This window comes from Poecilia latipinna, unplaced genomic scaffold (genome assembly GCF_001443285.1).
Source record: "Poecilia latipinna isolate Pla-1442-1.1 unplaced genomic scaffold, P_latipinna-1.0 Scaffold1328, whole genome shotgun sequence".
NCBI lineage: Eukaryota > Metazoa > Chordata > Actinopteri > Cyprinodontiformes > Poeciliidae > Poecilia > Poecilia latipinna.
Window position 1 is genome coordinate 129,396 of NW_015113944.1, and position 26,009 is coordinate 155,404.

Below are 26,009 nucleotides of genomic sequence, written 5' to 3' on the forward strand. Positions count from 1 at the left end.
AGACCATTTCATTGTCAGTGACTTCTGATTGGTCAGATTTCATGCTTCATATGTTAGAGTGCAACTTTTCTTAATGCATAGTTATCATTTAAATATCTGTGTTGTATGTCCTCATCAGCCAATCCATATTTTGAGGAAAATTCTTGTGACAGTAAGTGGGAAAACAAACGCAGATGTTAAAAATACATTTTCCAGCTTTTTTGGTCGTCATTTAAGCTTTAATGTGAATTAGATTTTGTCAGGTAAGCAATAGCTCACCTTTACACTCAATAAAAGAAATCATCCTATCTGCACTTTTTCCTATTCTTTCCTCATCTCTCCTCACTGTCTCTGACATTTAAATAACCTGCCCTCCCCCACGTTTTCTACCACTTCATATCATCACCACTATCACTGCCACGCTTTGTTCCCCAGGAGCCTGGACAAAAGCTATTTTTACTATATCTGCATTTTATCTGAATCTTAATCAGATTTTAATTTGCTCACATTTTTCCCCCAAAAATAATGATCTACTTCCACAGGATTATCATGTAAAGATTTGATCATCGAAACCTTCAAGGTGACCTTCCATTCATTTTAAATAGATTTAAATTTATTCATTTTTTTTAGATATTTTATCCTGGCCTGCATTTTTGATTTCTATAGCCTTATCTGAGTTCTGTACAGGAAAGATTAGGTACCTTGAGGGCCAGGTTATTTTCTTCTCTTTGTCAGACTTTGTCAGAACCACACAGACAGATTCCCTGAGTCAGGAGGCTGGTCCCAGCAGAGTGGCTGGTGTCCCTGCACAACACAAAGCTACGAATGTGGCATTGAACTTAATTGTTTCAAGTAAAGTCAAAGTAAAAAGTTCCTTTAAGATAAAACTTGTAACTTTTAAGTTAATTCAACACAGAAAGTTAAGTTGTCATCATTAAACCAAACAAATTAAGTGAGATTAATGTAAATAGGTCCATAACATGAACTGCAGGCCAAATACACTTTTTAGAGTTCATTATCTATTCTGTCTGAATATCGTCCTGTTATCTTTTGGCCACTGTTCTTTCACAACTGTAATTTTTTTCTTAACCAACTTTATTATATTACTGTTCTATCTGTGCATAGATCTAACTTAACCAGTAAACATGGCATCGTCTGAATGGAGCAGATGCAATGCTGCAGCATGTTTGTCAATACATTTATACAAGAAACATCTTACAGGCTCTAAATAATTGAAAATCTGGAAATTATTACAATTTCTTCTGAGTTAGAAGTTTAACTAACTTGGAAGAAGTTATAGTTCTTACTTCAAAGAAATTGTTATAAATGACGTGTTTAGAGAGCAGGCTGTAATCCTAATCTCAGCTCCCTCCTGTCCTGTTCTGGCTCACATTCAAACACTTTGGAGCAGCAGTGTGTGGCTTTTAAACCATGATCATTGAGAAACAGTCTGACAATAATATGCTTTTAATATTATATTACTGTTTTTAATTGCAGTTGCAGTGGACAGAGATCTGTGTTTACAGATTTCCAGGGATGTGAATGTTGTGAGTTGCTGGAAATGAACAGCTGTTCACAGAGTGAAGAGCTCATGGTGCTGTGTGTCAGAAACACTGTTAAATCATGAGGTGGCAGTGGGGCAGCGTGGCAGGCGACAGTTCACGTGTGGTTCTAATTAGTATTTGTAAGTGGTCTGATTTCAGATCTTACTGTGAAAATACAAGTACTGGAGGTAAAAAGGTTTTGGTAAAAAAAAAAGTTAAAAATTGAAACACACAATAGGATTACCTATTATTTTCTAATATAATCTAGAGAGTATGCAGTTATGTTATGTTGTCTATAATGTTTACTAGCTTGGAAAACAAGCAGTTAATCCTACACAACTTCTACTTCTACACCAAAGACAGAAATAAAACTGCCTATTCCCACACCTTTTATATTCAACTATATAAAGTTTTTACGGTTTAAGTTTACATATTTTAGACCATGTATGAAAGCCATTGACTAAGAGTGATCAGAATAATGTGTAATCAATAGTTTACATGTAAACAGCTAAAAATGCCTTCTAAAAATGCTGATGTGGTTGCTATAAAAATAATTAGTCTTTTCCCAATTTAAGAATGATAATCTTGAAAATTGGACCGATAAATGAATAAAAACAGGCAAAGAAAACAAGTCAGCGCCATATGTTTGAATTTTGCCTTTTGTTTATCCAGAGCACGGCGGTGCGTTTAGCAAACAGCACAGCCTGCTCAGTAACACTTTACAGAAGCAGATCCCTGTGCAGCAACATGACACCCTAAATGAGCCGTGTAATATTCCTTCCTGAAATGGATAGCTTCCTTCTTCTGACAAGTCTTATGAAAGATGCATGAACGCTGCTTTGGCTAAATCCCAACAAGTATGCACTGAAAGTGGGCACAAGCAGTACTGTTTTCTATCATCACATTTTCAAGCTTGGTTTGTTAAATGTAATTAAACCTCACATGAGCTCTGGATGTGATATTATATATGGAATGAATAAAACCATTCATTACTGGGCAACAGAGGAAATGAGGAATAAAAATACAGAAACACAAAAGGAAAGAGACAAAAAAAAAAGAAATTCTGCAAACTGTGACAGTGGTTGCAATAAACTGACCAAAGACTGTCATGGTTTTGCAGCTGTGTTTAGATGTCACTGCTTGTTATGTTGAAAGAGTTGGCTTTTGGTGCCTGCAGGAAAAACAGATCTCAGCCTTGTCAATTCCTTAGTAGCAGTGTTTTTGATCCGACTGTCTGCAGAGCAACACTTTCACACACTCACACCAAAGCCAGTTGAGATTCAGCTGAAAACCAACAGAAAAAAACACCCTACATAATATCCCCTTAGTTGCAGCATTGCAGCAGCAGATAGGTTATATAAAGTACACAAGAAATGTCTGCAGACAAAAAAAATCAAGTAACAATAGTGGAAAANACAACAAAAAAAAAATGACCAAAAGGGCACTTGGGGGGAAGGAGCAAAAGGGGCAGGTGCTCAAGCACTCCCTCCCCCCCCCTGCACGTGCCTGTTTCTACGTCAGGCAACGGTTGAACCATTCCCATTCAGTGTTGTTCTTTTTTGTATATAACTAACTAAGTTACAGTTCTTGCTTTGCTCTGAATTTTAAAGGGTTTGCACTAAAGAAAAATAGCTTCAAATTGCTGGAATGCCTCACAAGTAAGATTATGGCGTCTTTGTTGAATTCATACAAGTATTTTACTCTCTAAACAATTGTATTACGTCAGACAATAAGAGCTGTCTTAGTTGTAATTGGTTAAGCATCTGGTAAATTCACTGAGGAATCCCTCCCTCTTGTCTCAGGCTTGTTGAGAACCATTTTCACACAAAGAAAATTACATCTCTCCAGATTGCAAGCTCAAGATGGCTGCACACGTGACTGTATATACAGCAAAGGGTATGCCTGCCTCTCTAGCTCTCTAGCTCTACATGGCTTATTTTTCTCTCTCGCTCTTCACTGTGGTAATGAATATCATACATAGAGATGTAGATGAGATGAGTTATAAGTGACTTGTGTTCCTTGTTGCCATGTACAGTAAAGACATATCAGGGTATAAGTAAATGATGTTATATTTGGTGTTGGCAATTGGTGATTAAATCAAGGATGCCCAGGAGATGGCATGTTGTGGCAAGCCAATCCCAAATGGTTTTCAAAGTAAATGGCAATGGGATGTTGCAAGCCCACCCTCTACATCTCTAATTAACACTTGGTAATTAAACATTAATCTTTGGGGGAAAGTTAATAAGAAGCCCAAAGCGGATTATTTGGGGGTTTAAAAGCCGTAGGGATCTTTTATACCCTTAATTCAATTCCCTCAGTAAAGCCTCTCTGAGAAAGCAGTAAACAGTTGTTAATATGAAACTATTTTCTTACTTTATGGTAGTGCTTCTTCCAGTGGTTGGAATAAAGGAAAGACATGTTACCCAGTTACAAAAGTAATTAAACACTTCCTTTTAGTGCTAGAAAGTGATCTGGGGCAGTTTAAGACCTGAAAGACACATGCTTTATGATCAGAAGTGATTTGGCTGTTCCCAGTAGAGGTTAAGTCAAGATTCCTCGATATAGTCAGTGCCAGGATATTGTTGATTAGCTGAGCTGTGGCTTAGCTTAACAATAAGTGCCTTTTTTAGTACATTAGGGTCTGATTGATAGAGACTTAAATATGTATTCAAGCCTTCTGAGTCAGTAATTTGTAAAACTATTTTTGTTGCTTTTATCTTTTTATTGACTGTCACAATCTTAACCATCACTGCTGAAAAAAAAAGCTTTGTCATTGTATGATGGTGGCTCCTTAATGTTTAATTATGAGAATGATGCACAATTTAGTATTTTTTGTTTAGCCTCATCTGACCAAACCATCTTCCATTAGATTACCTTTTTATGTACATGGCCTCTGGTAAGATGTAAACATTACTTATAACTCAGATTGGTCCAGTGCATTGATGATAGTTGCCAGTGTCTACAGAATTTCTTTTTTGAACCTCCTGGCTACTTCTCTGAAAAATACTCTTCTTACCCGGCCTGCCAGCTTAGGTGGATGACCAAGTCTTGGTAGGTTTCCAGTTGTGACATACCTTTTCCATGTTTGGATGGAGAGCATTGAATGATTGAATAGGCATGGAGCCTGTCTGTTTCCAGATCTGTTAATGATCAACTTTTGGCATCGGAACAACAGCAGACTCCCAGTCCCCATTCAAAGACATGGATTGTTTCCTTTCAATATAAGTTTCCTCTTTAGGGAAAGTCTACCATTTTTTGATAGGGTATAGGTCAAATGAGGAAAATGATCATGTTATTCGTTTGTATGTAAAACCTTACTGGCTAGCCATGCAGTGCCACACTCTGATACATGAAACAGACATTACGAGGCATAAAAAACGTAATATTTTTGAAAGACTATTTCCTTTTCTTACAGCACTTTTTAAAGCAAATGTCTTCTAAAAGCAGACAGTTGACACTAAGTCCAACTTAAACCAGAAACTGGTTTATTATTCCAACTGAATCATTATTAATACTTTTTTAGCCAATACTAATAGCCCAGTTCCTCCCTGCTAGGGTCTGAGTCAGTGGACCACTACTACACTCATTACTGATCCTGCCACAAGCCCACCTATATAGTCCTTCACAAATCAGTCTATAAAAACCTTTCAAATAATCTGTCTTTAGATGTTTATTGGCCCTGTATTGACATGTGATCTTATCTATCCTCTTCAACAAGAGGAGAGAACCCTTTCTTACTTTTCTCACAAGGTAAGAAAGGCTGGAACCCTTTCTTACCTTGTGAGCACTGGTGTGCTTTGTACTTCTGGATACTTCATGCAATTGCAGCTCTGGAATAGGGCTGCTAGAGTGCTATTGCCAGTAAAAGACATTTTTTATATAATTTTTGACTTGTCAAAGTCAGATTAGTTTCTGTTTTTGCCCAATTTTGCCTGGAATGATATAAGCTACCTAGTACACTAGGTAGCTTCTATATGCACACTCTGACATATGAATGTTGATCTTTTTAGCCCATATTCTCTCTCATTGCACAAATGTGACATGTTTATATCTAATTAGCATTAAATTTTATGCAGATAAGAGTTAAAATGTGCATAAATATGGTGGCCCAGTCAAAATTCTGACTTGCTTAATCAAATTAAATCACTCACAGGTGGACTGTATTTATTGAACACATGAAAGCAGTTGGTGGCTATGGATTTTATTTTATAGTATCAGTTACTCAGGGCATCTGAGTTTATATGCACATTGCTTTTTATAGATTTTTATTAGTATAACTAATTTAAATTTGTATTATTTTCTTCTAATTCACAACTATGCACTGTTGTATTTGCGTATAACAAAAGGTTTTAATGAAATACAATCAAGGTTTGTGGTTGTAATGACAAAAGAGGATCAAGTAATATGAATACTTTTAAAAGGTGCAACATTTTATTATCATTTGCAATAAAATAACTTGTTGAAAAGTTGTAGACTTATAAAGTCTTATGTACTAGACAGACACAGAGTGCTGAAGTTGACATCTGGGGCATGTACACATGTTGCAGCTCTGCATTTGAGAAATAATACCGTGACGAAGGAACACTTGCACATAACAGGTTGACTGTTTATTTCCATTGGATTTTCTGAAACAATCAATCACCTTATTGTTATTCTTAGCCTCCTGCAAATACAGCAACACTGGCAAAGCAAAGCTATGAGTTATTACTCACCAGTCCATTAAATACAAGGCCAGTCTTTTCCTTTTCAGTCACACTTTTTATTGTTGTCGTCTCCTGCTGAATTATCTTGGGTCTTATGATAATCATCATCTGATTTCGTGATGATCATGATGAGATTTAAGGAAGGGTTTTGTTGGACCTAGATCCTTTGTCCAGGGATTCAAAGTTTAGGTGGATGGAAAAGAAGACAGAGGAAAAAAAAATAAATGTTTAGAAAGTCTAATTAAATGGCTGACATGTCTTTGGGGAAATGAATTATTCATGTTTTGCTTGGTAAGAATTTGCATCTGCTTGGAAATTTACTTCAGAGGGAAGCGAATTGGGAAAGGAAAATAAAAGAGCTGTGGGTGCAGAGAAGAACTGTATGAATGGCTAACTGACATAAGACCAGCCATTTGGAGAAACATCATACAAAGGAAATAAAAGGCTTTATGATATGGTTGAAAATGGAGAAGTTCTCTTGAGCTCCGAGCAAAAGATGCTACCATCACAATTTGTTCATTACTAAAAGTCAATAGTCTGAACACTAGAGTAACATACTTAATGTTTAAGACACTATTTACAGTATATTATGCATGGTTAAGGTTTCAATTTCTGCATATACTGCAAATAATATTGAGATGCTTGGTATTATAAAATACTTAACCGTTTGAAGTTTGCAAGCTATTCAAAGTCCAAATCATAGTCTTTTGCAGTGAAACAGATAAAATCATTAAGTATTCCAGCAGCAATTCAAAAAACATATATTGTACTATATTGTAATTAAGCTATGTTGAATTATTCTACGGTTACAAACCAACTCATCAACCTCACAACACACCAAGAAACTGTGCCATTGTCTCAGGTTTACTCAATAGGAATAAGTATTGCCCCTCCAAGGAGTGTTTTTTTCTAATCTTGATATATACCTACCAAGAGTGTAAAGGACAAGGTTTTCTGTTCCTAATTTTGAAAGGAGAAAGGGGAAATAAGGATGACAGTAAATATGTCTGGATTGGTCAACATCCAGCACAAGAGAGGTCAATTAAGGAACAAATTAATTCCTTACTGTCATCCGATATTGGATTGTTGTTTCAGTCATAGACAGAGAACATCTTGATTCCTGCACTTCTGTACAAACTTCTGCACAGAGATTTTTTGTTTTGGCCTAGGTCCTTGGATGTCTTTTCGGTTTCTCACTTTGTACCCAGAGAAGAAATGCTATTAAAGGAAGTTACTAAGTGACACTGAGCACATCTCATTGGTGCCTGGAGAAAAGCAACTATTTTGCACAGCTCTACACAAAATAATAAAAAAAACATAGTATGCCACAGGAATGTGTGATATACATGGTAGAAAGGATAGAAATTTTGCCTACGATAGAGATGTGTAGTCTATCGGCTAACCACGGTAATGTTTGTTGATGAGGTAATCAGCTGGCATCAAAACAGAGCAAGCAGGAAACAGCATGGCAAAGAGTACAAGGGAAAAGGTTGTTAAAAAGGCAGATGCAAAAACATAAATAATCTGGACCTGGCTCGGGTTTAACCAGGTCCAGATTAAAAAGGCAGATGCAAAAACATAAATAATCTGGACCTGGCTCGGGTTTAACCTCCTGAGTGTCCTATTGCAACACTCAGGAGATGTGCAGCAGATGTCACGGTCAGAAAGTTGGAAAACGGGTAAAAGCGCAAGCAGGGTCACTGCGATCCCGCCTCGATGCACACAGAGTAAAAAAACTCATGGGATCTAAAAGACCCCCATCTCTTAAGACCGCCGGAGGGTTAAATAGTCAGTCATTTATAGAGGAAGAAGAAAAATATAATCTGCAAAGTATGTGGGATGACAGTTCCTGCAAAAGGAGGAAATACAAGCATTTTGTTTTATTGCCTTAAAACAAAGCATGTGACTGAATACCAACAATACAGCTAACTAAAAGCTCCGGTCACAACACTGGGAAGAAAAAGCAGGATCAGACGCAAACATTCATTACATGAAAGTTATTTGTGATACATTTTCTATTAATTTATTTAACTTTTATTTAACGAGTTAGTCACCAAGTTTTATACAGAAACATATTGTACAGCCACTCATCACAATAGGTATTGTGATATGGTTGTTATACCATAACACATAGTAGAGAGGTGGCCATTTGCTATGGTATATTGGGGGATGGTGGCTATTTCCAGTGGTCATTGGGCATGAGGCAGGGTAAACATTCAACAAGTGCCAGTTTGTACCAGGGCAACACTGAGACATACGGACAAAACACCGATACATGCACACACTACTAATAATGGCTAATTTATTGAGACTGGTTAACCTAACATGCATATTTTTTGGACTGTGAGAGGAAAAACAGCAGAATATCTGGAGGGAACCCATGCATGGATCTTGAGAACATAAAAACTGAGTGAACAAAAGATCTAGGCTTGGATTTGAACTCGAGATCTTGCTGCAAAGCAGCAAGAAGATCTTAAAAGGGTGAAATATTTCAGCAGGGATCTTCATGTTAGAAGCATGATGCTGACTTCATGGAAATAAGATAATTTCCTGTCACAGGGGCTCTTATCAGCCCATCACAGCGCTACCCCCATCTGGTCAGACTCTTTGAATCACTGTCAGATTTCCTCTGTGGCTCAAACGTTATAAGTATATTTGAAATGATTTGGAGAAGCTTAGCTTTGTACCGAATATAGTACAGCAATCAAAATGACAAAAACATAATAATTAATAACAATTAACTATTAATAACAATAGTATAACAATGATTTGGATTTTTTTTTTTTATGTGACTATCATCCTTTCGTGTTAGGAGAATCAAGAGAAATTTTGCCCCAGAACTCAGGACAAACTGGTGTATTTTTTTTTTGTCAATATGAGAAAGAGAGGAAGAAACTACGAATGAATAGATAATCCAGACTGTTGAAACACAGCATTATGCCATGATGAATGCAAGTTAAATTGGGACTAGATAACTTACAAATTATGGATTACACCTGTTATCATGGCCTTGGAGTCAAATCCATATATGTGTAGGTTTCTTGACTAAAATAGCTTAAGAATGTACTAAAGTGTGCAAGCATTCTGTTTTTGTAGATTTATGTACCAATTCCCTTTCAACTTGTTCCATCATCTAAAGGATGCATGAGCTGCGCACGTTCTCATTGCACATTCATTCCGCATAAATACTCATTTATGTTGAGGAAAAGACATGTGTGCACAAGCTTAGTGCATCTGACTGCTATGATCACATGCAGAGAGGCTCCGTTCTCCACACTGATCAGCAAGAGAGGGGCTGCACTGAGTCATGTCTGTATTTGTTATCTAGAGTTAGCAATGTCAGAAAGAAGAAAAGGAAAATATAATTTCTTTGGAAGGGCTGCGTTTAATCATCCAATGAGTAAATGATAAATTGTTGTCGCTTAAGGGACAGAAAGGAAAAGCCCCAAACTGTCAGCACATGACAGAACTAAATCAACATGTACTAAAAAGACAGACTTGGGACACTTTGTCTTTTTCTTGCCCCAAGGTCATCATAAAAAATAATCGACTGGCTTCTTTTAGAAATGTAACTTGTAATATTTGTCACTGTTAGATAAAGGTTGTAATCATTCTGCCTCATCTGCTGTATTTCTTGCTCCATCAGTACATTTGGGGGCTTGCAGTAGTTTGAGTGATGGCAGTATAGGGAGCTGCATCATCAGTATGCACAGAGTGACTCCAGATTGTTTTCTCTGTCTGTCAGGGACTCAAAGGCTCTGGTTAAACACAGACTCATTAAATCCCATCTAAATTTGGCAGAGAGGGAAACAAAGGGAATGTAAGTGTTGCACAATGGGAAAAAGGCTCCTGTAGAAAAAAAAATGAAATCCCTGCATAAACCATCCGCTTGTCAGAAGGTCAGTGTAAGGGTAGAAGACATTACCCATGTTGGCCTTTGGACTCCCTGTACTCTTGATATGGTCTTGTATTTCTAATGGTTTCCAGAGAGAAAATATTTCTGTTTTCACAAAAACAAGCTGACTTGCATGAGGCAGCTGTCCTATTTTACTGTGCTATATCTGCACAAGCCTGTCCTTTTGATGATTTCCTCCAACATCAGTGGTGACTGGGAAAACAGTCAGACAACACAGAAGTAGACTTCTGAGGTCAAATGCAGCATTCAGTGTTAAGATTTGTAAATGATCAAAGAGCACCTTCAACATGACACCATGAATGGTTAATGTCTTTTTTTCTACCCTTGTTTTCTTTCTCTGCAGGTCAAGAACTTTACCTTTTATTATTCCCTAGATGCTCTGTTTGCTTTGATCTGTATCACAGCTTAAAAGTCAATAAAAAAAAAATAAAAAAAACTCTGACACAATTCACTTTGTTGTTTTCATTTTAGAACACAGGAACTAGAAAACATAGTCTTCACTGTGAGAAAAATCCTTGATAAGAATCAGGGTACATTTATAGATGATGCTTGTTCATGTTTTGAAGTAGCTTTGATGTCATTGCACATTATAACCCTCTTTCATGCTTCTCAGTTGACCTTTTTCTTTAAAGAATCAGAGTTGGCCTGTTTAGAAAAAAAAAAAAAGAAAAGCTCCAGGAGACCTCATCATATTCTAGAAAAGTGCTCATGTACTCTTCTTCATATATTGTCTAACCTCAGGGGAAACTTTGTGATGAACTGTGGAATGGTCTGCTTGGGTCATCTTGTTGCCATGTCTCTCTGTGTCCCTGCAGTACAAACAGGTCGAGCAGTACATGTCCTTCCACAAGCTTCCTGCAGATATGAGGCAGAGAATCCATGACTACTATGAGCACCGCTACCAGGGCAAGATGTTTGACGAAGAGAGCATCCTGGGGGAGCTCAACGAGCCGCTCCGAGAGGTGAGGTGGATGTTTCTGTTTTGGTTTGTTGCCTGTGAAACTTTGACACAGTCAAAAAGTCGTCTCAAGTTTGACTAAGCTCAGATGTTTTAGCATTTACTTCTCCCATAAGCAGAATATAAACTATTTTTTAAAGCTGAATAAGCAAAAGTCTTCATGCCTTCTGTACCTTTTCACATTTTGCTACATTAGTGCCACTAATATTTCTACTCTGAATTTGACAAAACCAGGACCAAGCGATAGATGTAGTGGAAGAAAAATATAGAAGACATTTTTTGTTCAACTGAAAATCTGAGAAGTGTGGCATGCATTTATGTTCAGTTTCCTTCACTCTGACACCTTCAAAGATTACTAGACATATTCCACAATTAGTGATGTTATTCAGAGAACATCACTAATAAAACAGCTTTAGGGAGAACAATCAAATCACCAGAGACCCCATGGATAAAGTTATGGATAACTTTAAAGCAGGGTAGGTTGCAAAACATTTCAAGAAGCACCATTTAATTTCTCATCTGAAAAAGGAAAGGATATAGTATAAATGAAGAAGCTTTTTTCAAGATGGTATTGTGGAGAGAGGAATGGGCAGCCCTAGGACAAATGTTTGAGGCTGCAAGATTTAAGACTTAACTCTATCCCAAACAATACCACAGAAATCATAAACAGATGAAAGCATAGCAATAAGAATAACAAGGTGAAAGGACAAAAATAAACACAACTGAGGATCTTCGGCAATGATTGAACATTGTTCACAGACATTTTTCATTTCCATTTCCAGTCTGGAAACAAGTATCCTTTTTCTTCCACTTCACAATTACATTGTGTTAGTCTGTCTTGTGAAATCCCCATACACTGAAGACTGAGCTTGTTACATGAGACAATGGGGAAAATGTAAAAGGAGCATAAAAGGCACAGCATACACACAGCTGAGAATGTTTATCCTCCCAAAAGTTTTCCATGTGACAGAGCAATTTTTAAACATCTTCACTGTTCTGCTGCTTTTGCTTTCAATGTACCTCTATCCCTCCCAACAGGAAATCATCAACTTCAACTGTCGAAAGCTGGTAGCTTCGATGCCTCTGTTTGCTAACGCCGACCCCAACTTTGTCACGTCCATGCTCACCAAGTTGAGGTTTGAAGTTTTCCAGCCTCGCGATTACATCATCAGAGAGGGAACTATTGGGAAGAAAATGTACTTCATTCAACACGGGGTGGTGAGTGTCCTCACCAAAGGCAGCAAAGAGACCAAGCTTTCAGACGGCTCCTACTTCGGGGGTAAGCTGAGGTTCTCCCTCCCTGCACCCAAACACAAAGGTCACTTCCAGCCACTCTCTTTCTTTGTTTGAAGCTTTAGGGCATCCTGGGGAGCTTTTTATACATATATATATATATATATATATTACACAGCCAGCATTCACACTTGACTCTCTCTAACAAGTCTCAGCTAGTCTGAAAGAAGAAAGGAAATAGAGGTTTATTTTCAGTTGTACACCAGAGAAGAGCATTATTGCTACATCCACTTACTCATGGATGCTGGCTTCATTTTTTCTGAAACGTGCATGCTGAAAAGAAATGCATCTCTACACTATTATAATCAGACAGAATAAATGATTGCCATAGATTAGATTTGCTTAAAAATATATTTTTCTCAGTTCTTTTTTAAATATGTAAAATGTTATTATTTAGAACTGTCCTGTGACACATTAAGTCGTTTGCCTGTGTTTGAATTGAAATTTATGAAGCAGGTGCTTTGGTAAAAAGGTCTATCTTAGCTTGGAATGGTGTTGTGTGCTGCTGGGCACCTCACTAAAAGTTCAGCTTCATGGTTTATGTAGGAGTCTTCCCTTAATACTTATCTCATAAATGTTGGACACATTTAAATGACCCAAAACTGCTCCAGCTGTACTGCAGCCTGACATATGCATCCAAATGTCAAAAAGCTCAGGAAGCTGTGAAATTACATACTTATAAATACTCAATGCGAGTGAAATAACCCAGAGTTGTTATGCACTTAACTTGCACTATGTTCTTAATCAGGGTCAAATAATGCAAAGCCCTCTCATAGTCCCATTGAGATGGTGACACATGTAGGAGACAATGCGGCCATACTGCCCTTACCAAATACCAATTAATTTGCCCAGTGACAGCACATCATTTAGACCACCCTGTTAAGTAATTAGAAGTTGTGGCAAAAGCATTTAACAGCACATGACCCGGCAGTGGAAGTTTAATTATGCTCTGCGTGCTTGAGTCCATCTCCATGCCCTCTCTCCACAGGGGTTCCACAGAAATAATGAAACGATGGCAGGCAATCTTTCTCTGCATATGCCAAAACCAATCAATGCTTAAGACAACATGGTCACAGCTCTCTCTTTCTGAAGGGACATTTTATCTGATGCCCAAAACTCTCTTTGGAAAAAAAAAAACCCTCATGAGAGACAAAATCTCTGCATTGAGAGAAAATATAATCCATTTTACAGGCTTGTCTCTTTGTACAATGTGTGACACCATTAATATGATGCAGAGCCTTGCAAAAGTATTCATACCCATTAAACCTTTGCGCATTCTGTCATTTGACAAGCAAAAACATATAAGACCAACACAATCTTTGGCCTTATATGATTTTAGTACATATATATGAATTGGAAGGAGAATAATACATGGCATTCATTTATTTATCTTCACAAATAAATATCTATGCATATGTCACAACCTTGTATATGGAAAATTTCCACCTTTATTCCTTACTGAATAGCTCAATTTCAGTTAGATTCGATTGGGTTTTCAAGTCTTTATACAAATTTAGAATTGAATTTAGGTCTGAACTTTGACTAAGCCACGGCAGCTCTCCTGTCTATCATCCTGCCTGAGATGAACCTAAGGTTGAGTCTGAAGTATTTGCGGCTTCTTACAGTTTTTCTCATTGGATTGTCCTGAATTGTGCTCGATCCATTCCCCCATCATCTCTGGCCAGAATACCTGATATGAGGAAATATGAAAAGGTTCAAGGGATACGAGTAATATTCCAAAATACAGTATACACAGCACAATGCATTCTAACATCAAACACATCTGCATCTACAATTTTTGTTCTCACGTAAAAATGAGTGTTTGCTACCCACCACAGGGAAAAATGCTCTCACTGACTTCAATCATTACACAGTTTTGCAATGCAAACACAACACTTTTGAATTGTGATCCTGTGCTTTTCTTCCCTTGCAGTGCCGCTTCTCTGGGGGTGTAACAGTGGGGGGGTAGTGAGGGAAGCCTGGCGCCACTGGGAGTGTGTTACCAAACACAAGTTAGTCATTCATGAAATTAATTGGTGCAGGATCAACACAGTGTGTGTGGCTCATGTTGCTCTCACTGTGACTGCCAGTGTCACAGCAAGCAGGAAGAAAAAGAATTTACTCATTTTTTTTAATTTCAACATATTTTCTTGACACAGATATGAGGCTCTGCTTTGCATCGATTGCACCGCTCTGTAATTGTGTGAGCATTAGGATGTGAAACAGAAAGCCCTCCAGTCTTCTCAGAGGTTTTTCTTTTGTCTTTTGTCGACCCTAGTTTACAGTACACCAAATATGCATGTACATCTTCTCATCAGCATCTTGACATACTCACACCATTCAGTTCATTCATTCAAAGACGGCCTGAATTATTTACACAGTTATGGACTCTGCAGTCTGTTACACTTTGTTAGCTGTTGGATTAGCTTGAGCCAGCGAGCCTAATGTCTAAAGTGAACTCGACATGTCCTGGATGGGAGCGTCGACTGGGCACACGGCGATCCAGTGGAGAGGGGGAAATGTAATGTGACTGCAGTGCTCACGCCAAGGGACACATGGATTGCTGCCAAGGCTGCTCTCTGGATGCTGCTCTGGGCTGTGAAAGAAAACATGCGCCCTCCACCCCCGCTCTCTCCACTTGCCTCTTTATCTCCTCATGGTTCAGTATTGAAACACTTATCAGAACAGCATCTCTTCAACTCTCTCTGTGCCAAGATGGGGGATGTTATTGTCAAAGTTCATCCTTTGTTGCATGCAGTAATTGATGTCCAGCCGGTACGCACTTTGACTCTCTCTTGGTTGAAGTAACACTGAACTGTCCTTCATGCCAGTGAGAGATATTTGTCCAATGCTATTTAAACCTCTGTGATGTCTTACTTTAGTTCCAAGGCAGTGCATGCAATATGTCGGTGTATTTATGCCAGTACTCACTGGGAAAGAACTAAAAAATCTCCAAAGGTTGTTGATTGTGAGACTAATATAATGCATTTATTCCCATACTCTTTCATATATTCCCTTCATTTCTGACCTTCCTTGTGCTAAGAGAGGCTACAGGACGTCTGATGTTGCTTTTCAGAAACTATTCTTCTGTTAACCCAGTTACCTCTCAAGTTCTTAGCACAATGAATGACTCCAGAGGGCAATTGGCTATTGGCTTTTATCGATTTTAATGAGCAGGGAGGGTAAAGACAGGCAGTCAGGGTCATGAGGTCAGGAATCAAAGCCTGGATGACTGTAACACAGACTATAGCCTCGATATGTGGAGCGCCCGCTCTACTGCAAAGCCACTCGCTGCCCCAAATCCTGTGTTTTGATAAAAGAATGTATATAAACAAGACAGTGTGCTGTGGGACAGTCCTGTACTCCCATCCAATCAGCTGATTTAGAACATCCTCTATCAAACCTTTATATTAGCCAATTTTTCCTCCAATTCCGCCTTTTCTTTTACTTGGCCTTCATTAAACAGACTCAGAGTTCTTCAGAGACACAATTTAAACTCTTCAGAATTTAATTGTATAGAAAAAAACATATAAACCTCTTTTGCTGTCTGGTTTTTAAAAAAAAAAAAAAAAAGATTAGAATCAGCCGTGATTTCAAAGTGCTTCAGAAAACCTCCCGTCTGTCTGCGCATGCCAGCCAAATGGAAGGTGTTTCTGCAGCTATGCTAATGCTGCAAGGGAGTGAACATGACATGTCATAGGGAATCAGGCAGCCCGCTGCGGATGTTTCAAAGGTTAGAGAGTGTCCGCGCTGTGGGGCTGGGGGCACCGACAGGGAGGGAGATGGGAGCTGACAGCAGGACTCAGAGTCCAGGTGAGCTTAGCCAAAGGAGGCTGCAGGACACAAACGCTTCATCACAGTCAAAGTAGCTCTGCACATATTCATTAATTCACCTTCACGCACACTTTCGAGCATGGAAGAAGACATGTATAACATTCCACGCATAAAACCACATCCAGCTAGAGAGCATATTCAAATTTTGGCATTTGCATCCTGTCAGACTCGAACACAGCTGTTTCCGGGTGCCACATGATCACAACAGGCATGTTCTGTTTTTTTTCTGAAAACAGCTATGAAGGTCTATCATTTTCTGATACATAATATGTAGTAAGGCAAGATCTAAACTTTTTGTGAAGTGTAGTAAAATTTACTTTTCAGAGCATAAACCACTGATACACAAGCGATTGTTAATTTATAATTGTTTTTTTCCCTTACTTACTGAATAAAGTCACCTATCTTTCTCCTCTCTCCTCTCATTGAGATTAGTTCATTCCTCAGCTGGTAAGAATAATTAGGAAGTGCAAAGTTTTATTAATGTCATCATCCCTCTTCCTTGCATTGGTTTTGTCTGGTAGGTTTGTTTATATTATACTTTTCTCAGCTTTATCCCATTATGTAAAATTCCTAAAGCAGAGTCAGTACAACAGGATAGCATAGAGCTGCGCTCTCCTGTCTGTATGACTCTTTGGAACAATAAAATACATAAATTCTTCATATAATATATTAATATTTTTAATTGTGCTTGGACTTTTGGCTGAAAAGAAATATGCTTATGAAAAAATTCATAAAAGAAAAAAAAAACAAGCACAAGCCAGGTGAAAAAACAGATAAAAGTTAAAGAAATATGAATTCACATGTAGAACATCAAAGTTAGGAATCATTACTGAGCACAAACTTATGTTCAAAAGGGGAGGACTTATGTAATGATTAGTCCAGTGAGCAGGAGAAAGTCAGTAAAAAAGAGCAACTTTTGGACCTAGCAAAATACTCACCACCCAGGCATTAAAAGCACCACTTAGCAAGCCCAGGCAGCCTGGAATTCACCACCCTACTGATTCATCGCTGCCTACTAAAATTAAAACTCAAAAAACTAAAATTCTGGCAGCATTCAGGTAGACTTTTCAATTCCTGCTTGGTTCTGCCGGCCATTGTTACTCTGCTCTGCATGTTTCTTCCAACAGCTGTGTCACCAGAATATTATGTCAGTGAGCCTCGAAGTGATTGCATAAAACATAGCAGCAGTGAATGGAAAAACCTAAAAGTCTGAAGTGCACCACAGCAATGGCTGACAAAACATTATTCCAAGAGCGCTGTTTGACCCTATAAAATCACTTCAACCTCATGACACTCATGCGGTGGCTTAAAGGGAAATAAATTACTATCTATACATTAAGATGTCAGATGAGATTTAACACAGCTTAATAAAAGACGATTCTAAATTTGTTATGATCTACAAACATCAGATGTTTTATGTATAAAAAAAATCAAAACTACAGTAAACTAACCTGTTTTTTTTTCTTCAACAATTAAACTTTATGCTCACAAACAACAACCATGGTAACATTAATGGTTTCGCTTCTGATTCACTGGTGGAGCCAGTAACTGTGGTATAAACTGTAGTTTTATAATTTTGTGGCAAAAGGGTTTCCTTTTGTTCAGGAAGAGTTTCTATTATAATTTCACGTATTAACTTTGAAAAAGAAAGAACTGGGTGACTACTTATAGTTTCAAGACATTTATATCTTTTTTATATTAGACTTTTTAACAGAAAAAGATAATTACGGGACACTTTACTGGATAGCCCCTTTTCTTGGTATTTAAAAATTTAAAACAGCCCATGAAAGCTGTGACAAAATCTCCATGATTTTCCTTTTAATTTGTTCTACTGGTTAAATTGCCAGCCTTCTGGAATCTGCTTCTCCCAGATGGCTCTTTAAAGTAAATTTCTCCTCTCTACTGGCACCTGTGGCCCTGTGAGATTACATAAAGTGAAGATTTAATGTAATACATGGGCTTCCTGAGCTAAACAATGTCTAACAAATTGTAACATTATACTCACTAAATGTGCATACTGCTCCAAGCTAGGTTTTAGTTTGAATATCAATATGGTTTGACTCAGTTGGATTTGAGGAACTCAAACAAAATGTCATTTTCAGCTCCTCTGTCTCTAAAGGAAAGCCTCTTTTTATTCCTCTGAGGCTCGCAACACTCTCCGGGGTTTATCTTTGTTCACAAATACTTATAGTATCGCTGTACAATATAAAGAACAAACGTAGTTCTGAACTTAAGAAGCATGGAAGGTGATAGTGTTGTCTATAATAAACTGTACTTCAGAATCACTGACCTCAATCACAGTGCACATTAAAGGAGCACTTATAGTGTGGAAAAGCCAAATACTCTTTATATCATACGAAGGTCTTCAAAACAAAATCAAACTGCTGGGGTAACAGGTGTAACCTGTGGAGCTCAAGGCGTTCAAGTGCTCCTACAAAACAGTGAAAGGAACCTCACATTGAGCACTACACTTTATATCATGTGTAGTTTTGAGGAGCTCTACATTTGGATGAATTCTTCAGCTGATATTGTCATTTATTTCAAAAACCTGCAAATGAAATTTACATAAAATACAAAAGTGTGTTCTCAGTACTGATTTGAAATGCAAAGGTATAGCTTCAACTGAAAATGTTCTATTTTCTTTCACCTCTTTCTACCCACCTCTCTTTCTCACACACACACACACATACACACACAAAGGTGTGCAATCCATTCTCCTTTTTAAGAGCTGGTGCAGCGACTCAAGGGAAGGATCTTTCCAGTAAGAGCTCAGGACACGTGGGATGCACCATCATGCAGCGAACCAGTCATGTGTGTTCTCACCAAGGTCACGGTGCCTGATGTCTCAGCCCTCCTTTTCCAGAGCAACATCTAATTTTAATTGGTGTCATTCAAATTTAATGAATGGATTGTGCCCTAAGTGTGAAAGGGAAACACATTATGATCCAGGGTAAAAACATTTTGTCTGCAAGATTGCCCTGTTTAAATTCAGCTTCAGGAACAAATATAACTGCTTAGTCTTTTGTTATCAAAATGTTGCTTTTAGTCGGTGGAAAGATCACATGCCCAATTATATGTCCATTATTTTTACAGTGATGATACCACAGCTAACTAGCAAAACCTACAATTTAGGGCTGATTATTAAGCAGTTCGTCAAGACCATAGAAAAATGGGTGAGTGTTGAAGCAGCTGTCCGTTTGAGGAGAACACACACACACACACACACACACACAGACACACACACACACACACACACACACACACACACACACCCCTCGCAGAACTCAGGCTGAGCAACTAAGCCTGTTCCATAATTTCATGCAGTGGTTTGGGGAGTATTACCACTGCATGTGCTTACTCACATGAGATGTGAGTAAGCAGTGGAAGTGGAGCATCAGTAAATACTTTTAAACGTAACTTTAAATGTAGCTTGAGCAGAACAATAAATAAAAGTTTCAGCTCTAATTGTATAGCCGGAGTGATTGTTTTTTTTTACTGAAATGTGAACCTTTACTTTATTCGTATGCCACTTCCAGCCTCCAACATGTTTTTGTCCGTTATCCCCTACCACCATGTTTTCGTGTATTCATAGTGAAAGAGCACTGAAAATATACACATATCATATTTTCTTTAGTTTGTATGTAGAGCAGAAAGTTTTTCTTCTTATCAGAGCGTCTTCTTCTGCATCGCCTACATTCATTGGTTCTGTCAAATTTTGCACAGGACTTCCTATGGAAGTATTTTTAAGAATGACTTCCTTTTTGCCATAAAGTCCAGATTTTGTGCCTGCATGACTAGTAAGTTGTGAATTCAACAGAGCTCTGCTGCTTTATCATCTCTTGGCTGCCTATCCTTGCCAGGCCTCCCACTTAAGGTGGAAGGTTATATGTATTTGTAGGTTTGGAGTTGGGGCATATTTTTTCAGTTTTCAGATGATAAATTGAACAAGGTTTTGGATATTATTTTGTAACCTCAGCTTGTTATCCTTGACCTGTCTTTGTGATGCTGTTTGTTCAAAAACGTCCTCTAAGGCTTTCAGAAGATAGTTGAATTTATATACAATTTTTGTACACAGGTGGACTCAATTAACTAATTAGGGACTTCTAAGGCAGTGGATTTTATGTAGGGATATCATAGTGAAAGAGCACTGAAAATATACACATATCATATTTTCTTTACTTATAAAATATGTATCATTTATTCCCGCTCAATTTGCAGGCAAAATCACATTAAATTCATATAACTTTGTGGCTGTAATTTGAGAAACTTCAGAAGGGTTGTATTTGGTTTGTTTCAGTTTAGAGCTAACATTATTTAATTATATGATACCAATTGACATTTATATTGACTCATCAAAATATTTCCACTTTAATTCAATGCAATATTGTCTGGATGTTAACACGTCTGACTTTATGGAAGTATTTCAATAATCAGTAGTTTTGTCAGCTTTCTCTGGCAAGTCATGTAACGTTCGGTTTCTGAGCACATCATTCAAATTAATGTAGTTATGAAAAAGCATATCTAAATTAGGCTTTGGGGTATCCTGTTTTTTTTTTTTTTCTTAGTAAGTAATGTTTAAGGCTTAAAATTCTGCATTTGGTTCTATAACTTTCAGACACGCCTACTTATGCTTTTTTGTTTACTAGACAGAAATAGTGCAATAGCTCCATGGATTTTTATTTTGGTTCCAATTGAAGTTCACATAGCACCTCAAAGCACTATGTTTCAGTTGCTTTCTGCAAAGACAGAGTTCAGATAAGGCCAGAGGACTCACTGCAGCTCAGTACCTCATCCAGAAAGCCACAGGACAAGAGGATTTAATACAGAGCTGCGATGCTCCTCTCCAGAGGGGATTACTGGAGCTGTGCGGTGGGAAATGGACCCCCAAAACAGCTATGGCCAAGGCTGCAACATCAGGACACACTTAGGTTCCCAGAGCACACAGAAAGGCACACAAAGGGTTGTGGTTGTTTCGCAGTTTTCACATTTTTAATTCTGTGTTGTTAACTAGTGAAAATTTGTTCATTCCACCAGCTTTGCTCTTACACACAGACACAGTACAGGAGTTCAAGTAAGATTGTGTTCCTTTGATTCATTCATAGCCCACTCTCTGGCCACTCAAATCATGCATTTTTTCTATTATCAGTTCCAATTACAGCTTTGAAACCAGTGAACACAGTTATAAACACTTTGCTCTTGGAGGGAATTCACAAAGCAGTACAAATGCTCTTTTTTGTACAGTGTTTGTTTTACTTCTGCACAGAAATTAACAAACTACATTGCACTTAATGTTGGCAAGAGTACACAAGCCCCTTACGTCTAACAGACGAGAGCAATTTGCAACTATTTTTTTCCACCAAGTTGCAGTTGTCATCTATTCAGTCATAATATTCATAATTCAGTCATGGCAATCTGAGGCAGTCAAATAGGCAAGGAAACGATTTGTTTTTTATTAATATTTTATTGTACAGATAACAGCTGCTCTTATCCTGACGAGGTGTTGCTCAAAGCTTTACAAACTAATTCTGACAGGAAAAATCTTGAAACTATTTACAGCAATCAATAGATGTACACAAAGAGATACGATAAATCCACAAAATACTTACTGCATGCAGCAGTGGATTCCTAATAAATTATTGCTATGCATTTCCCTGTTTACTCCATTCATATATATTTGGGTATGCGACCTTGCACACACGCATGTTGATACCCTATGCAAAGACACCCCGCTTGAAAAACACACGCACCATTTGCATGCAGTACAGACACACTCCCTTCTACTTACACAGTCTGTGTGCTACTTTTCTACAGCTGTGCAGCATCTTAAATAGAGCACTGTCTTTCCTAAGTCAGATCCAAAGCTTTGAAAATAGCACTTAGTGCTACCTTGATTGGATTACAGAGTTAAAATGTTAATGCTAGAAGATAAAGTACATTTGTCATATTTTTTCTCCTAAGACTTGATGCCCTTTACTTTTCTCAAGAGAGAATTCGGTAAATAACACATTTCTATGGTCCACATTTAAAAAATGTTTTTAATAGATTGTTAAAGTGCTTACAGGAATGACCACCAAACAAGAGCAGAGAGATCAGGCTAGCACATCTGAAACAAATTTCTCAGTGCCTTTGCTGTTTAAGTATGAGAAAAGGCTTATAATTTGTGAAATATACTGGCCTGTCTGGTGCAATGAATATGTGTATGCTTTCTGTTTTCACAGTTATTCTCTCAGTGGCATTATAATGGCAATACATGTGGTTCACAAGTGTTCAGACTCCCTGAACTTATTCATATTTTCTTAAGTTATAGTCTCGATATTTAATGTATTTTATTAGCATTGTATGTGACTGACTTGTATGTAAAAGTAGTGCATATTTTTAAAGTTGAGTGAAAGTGATACATGATTATCAACCACAAGTAAAAATATGAAAAGTGAATGACCATATTGTGTTAGACTGGCAGTTGTGTTTTTTTTTTTTTTCATTTTCAGATGATTGATTAAACAGATGGTAAAACCTTGGGATTATTGTTTTATAATCTAACCCTGATTTAGACTTGTTCTTTGTTCTTCTCTCCTGTTTGTTCACTAATGTTTGATATGAATATTTAGGCATTTAGATGCTGTTTAATAATTGGGTGAAAATAAGTTGTTACACTGGATTTTATTTAGGGATATAACAGTTAAGGACTCTGAGTAGATATATGTGCCAAACTAGAAACCATGCCATTTCATAAAATCCAAACACAATAAATTGAAGCTAGAGGATGTAACACCAAAACTTTGTCATAACAAAAACATGTGAAACAAATAGAGGGATATAAATGCTTGTAGAAGCCATATGAAGGATGAAGTAAAGTCAGTGCTGTTTCAGGAACATGCCTATCACCTTTCTTGATTTTTCTTTGAATACTTGTGCTTGTATTTGTATAATAAACCTAAAATATTCTCTGTTTCTCAGCAGTTTGTTACTCAAGGAATAACACTAAATCAGCTCAACAAACCACAATTTGAGGATATACTATAGAAATGTCTTGCCTTTAATTTTCTTTTAAAGGTGGAAAGTTGTTTGCATTACTGACATATGCTAGATAATTAATACAGAAATTTCTAGACCTTAGGATATCTGAGTGAAGAAAAGAGTGGCTCAATAGTCCTCCACAAATACTAAAATTTGTAGCTGTACACCCTGCATAACCCTTTATATGAATTCATTTTAAAAAGTATCTCTAGGGTGTAACAGTGTCTTATCTGCCATATCTTGTTGCAGAGATTTGTTTGCTGACACGAGGCAGGAGGACAGCCAGTGTACGAGCCGACACATACTGTCGTTTGTATTCTCTCTCTGTGGACAACTTCAATGAGGTTCTTGAAGAGTATCCTATGATGAGAAGAGCCTTTGAGACGGTGGCCCTGGACCGGCTGGACCGAATTGGTGAGGAAATCAACATAGCAACACCGAGATCACTTAAGACAGCATGCAGATCAAAGCAAACTTAAAAAATTAATGATATTCGGTGACATTTGCTGTAACCTTCAATGTTCTGGAATGTTACAGTCAGAAATAGGAGAAACAGCATGTTCTTACTGACACTTACCTCAAAGTCATCAGTATGCAAACATGAAGACAGGGCTTTGAGGTTTTAACATCTCTGGATGATTTCTCTTACACATGCAATTGATATTCTCTCTCTGTCCATCATTGTTCTCATACTCAGTCCCACATATGAAAAACCCACAATAAAAGGCATGCTGGTATTATCATTCAACCAATCACAGCATGCTCTGTTTTATTCTCATATGTTTTGAATGGGAGATAGTAAATTTGCTTAAGGGGTTCACTTTGTAGAAAATGGTTGCTTTGAAATGATGCACTTAGCTGGTAGTAAGAGTTTAGTGGAATGGTCGCCTGCATCTACTTGTATTACTTCTGTCTTTGATGCTCATTTATAAAGTTACTCAGGGAGTCTAAAATTACCTGTCTTCGTGATGGTCTTTGCATAATCTGATTTGTGGCATGCGAGGCGAAAGGTGGGTGTAGTCACATCGCAAAAAACAGAAGTTAGGTGAAACTAAATAAACTAATATAGACATAAAGGTTTTGTTTTTTCTTTCTGTTTGCCTTGGGTTTTTTTTGTGTTTTTTTTTAACTGATAAGATTTATGTTGATTCTAATTGAAGACAGCTAACTCTGTAATTGTGTCACCATTTCACAGTGAGTAAGGGTGACCTAGCCAGTCATAAAGATACACACTTGTTCCTTGTGGGGAGTAAAGGAGCTCACAGTTAGGAAGAATGAGATTAAAATAGATCATTCATGAGCTCAGACTGCTTGAGGGCAGTTTTGCAATAGGGGTGTGACATTTTAATATCAATATGTTTTCATGCATACCAAGTTACCAAGTTTACCACTGAAAGCACTTGCACTTTAAAACTCAAGAGCTTAAATCTGTCCAGTAAACATAACCCTATACCTAACAATATATTTGAAAAGAACCAGGGGCGGATCTAGAAAAATATTTATACACACACACACACACACACACACACACACGAAATATTGTTTTTAACTTCCATTGGTTCAAAATGATCTTCATGTAGCACCGAGGCTTAAATACAATTTCTTAATATAGTATAGTTAATTATTTTTACGTCTTTCATACTCCTGCTTATTGATACGCATTATTGGACTGGACAGCGCCTATTGGTCGAAATTTAAGAATAAAGTAACAAAATTCAAATGGATAAAGAAATAAAGAAAAAACAGCTCGAACAACTTCTATTCCGCCTTTTCTCGCTCTGTATGTCGGTATTACGCATGACCCGTTGCCATGGCAACCGACAAACAACAGCTCAAAGAGCAGATAGAGTAGAGATTACCAATCAGGGGAATCAAAACCAAAAAGCAAACATTTCCCACACAATAAGTAGCAAAAACACTAAAACAGAACATCCAGTTTGTTACTTTATGTTGTCAGGCTTAATGTCTATATTGTGATTATTATTAAGTTTTCGCCTGATCACCGTGGTGGTTGATTAGCTGATTTAAACAGCTGCTCTACTGATGACTTGGTGGGCGGGTTGTTTAGTGCTAACGGAACCAAAACACACCGAAATGTGCAGCACATCCTAAGGTTATCAAAGTCAATACCAGGTCAGCAACAGTTAGTCTAGTATAACTGACCCACTGCTCACTTGTTCAATGTTTTTATTTAAATTAAAACTTTTTCCTCACCTATGAAATCTGAAGCCCTTATTACCATTATCTATGGTTGAACTAACTGCTAAACATTACATACGTTGTTCTGATTCTTTGCGTGATTGTAGTATTTTCCTGACCACTGATATATTCCTGACTCAATGGACAGCAATGGCGCATGTGTGACTTACAATAAATCACATAATGTCCAGTCCAGTAATATTTATCCATCAATGCTGCTGCCTCGCGCTCTGTCCTGCTCTCGCACTTCCCGCCACTCAGCAGTGGGTGTCAGGTTACATTGTGTTGCATTCAATGTTGTCGGAAAAAAAAGAATTTCATGAGCTTAATGTCCGATTTGCCATAACTATTTATTGAATTCATTATCGCTAGCTGGGGTGGCAACAGGGGTGGCAAGGCTCTCGTTTGGGGTGGGCTCTCGTTTGGGGTGGCAACTGCCACCCCAGTAGATCCGCCCCTGCCAGAGAGCATTTAGATTTTTTTTCATATACCATATCGTCATACTTCCGGACTATAAGCCGCTACTTTTTTCCTAAGCTTTGAACCATGCGGCTTATAGCCCAGTG

General features: G+C 37.7%; 1 protein-coding gene across 1 annotated transcript in view; it reads left to right on the forward strand.

The window, feature by feature from the left end:
* The window catches only part of hcn4 (hyperpolarization activated cyclic nucleotide-gated potassium channel 4), an 88,793-nt gene that overhangs the window by 55,493 nt on the left and 7,291 nt on the right, over positions 1–26,009 (forward strand). The window contains exons 6-8 of the mRNA XM_015055655.1: positions 10,958–11,104; positions 12,139–12,379; positions 23,494–23,658. Coding sequence (XP_014911141.1) covers positions 10,958–11,104; positions 12,139–12,379; positions 23,494–23,658 — 553 coding nt within the window. The remainder of the gene's footprint in view (positions 1–10,957; positions 11,105–12,138; positions 12,380–23,493; positions 23,659–26,009) is intronic.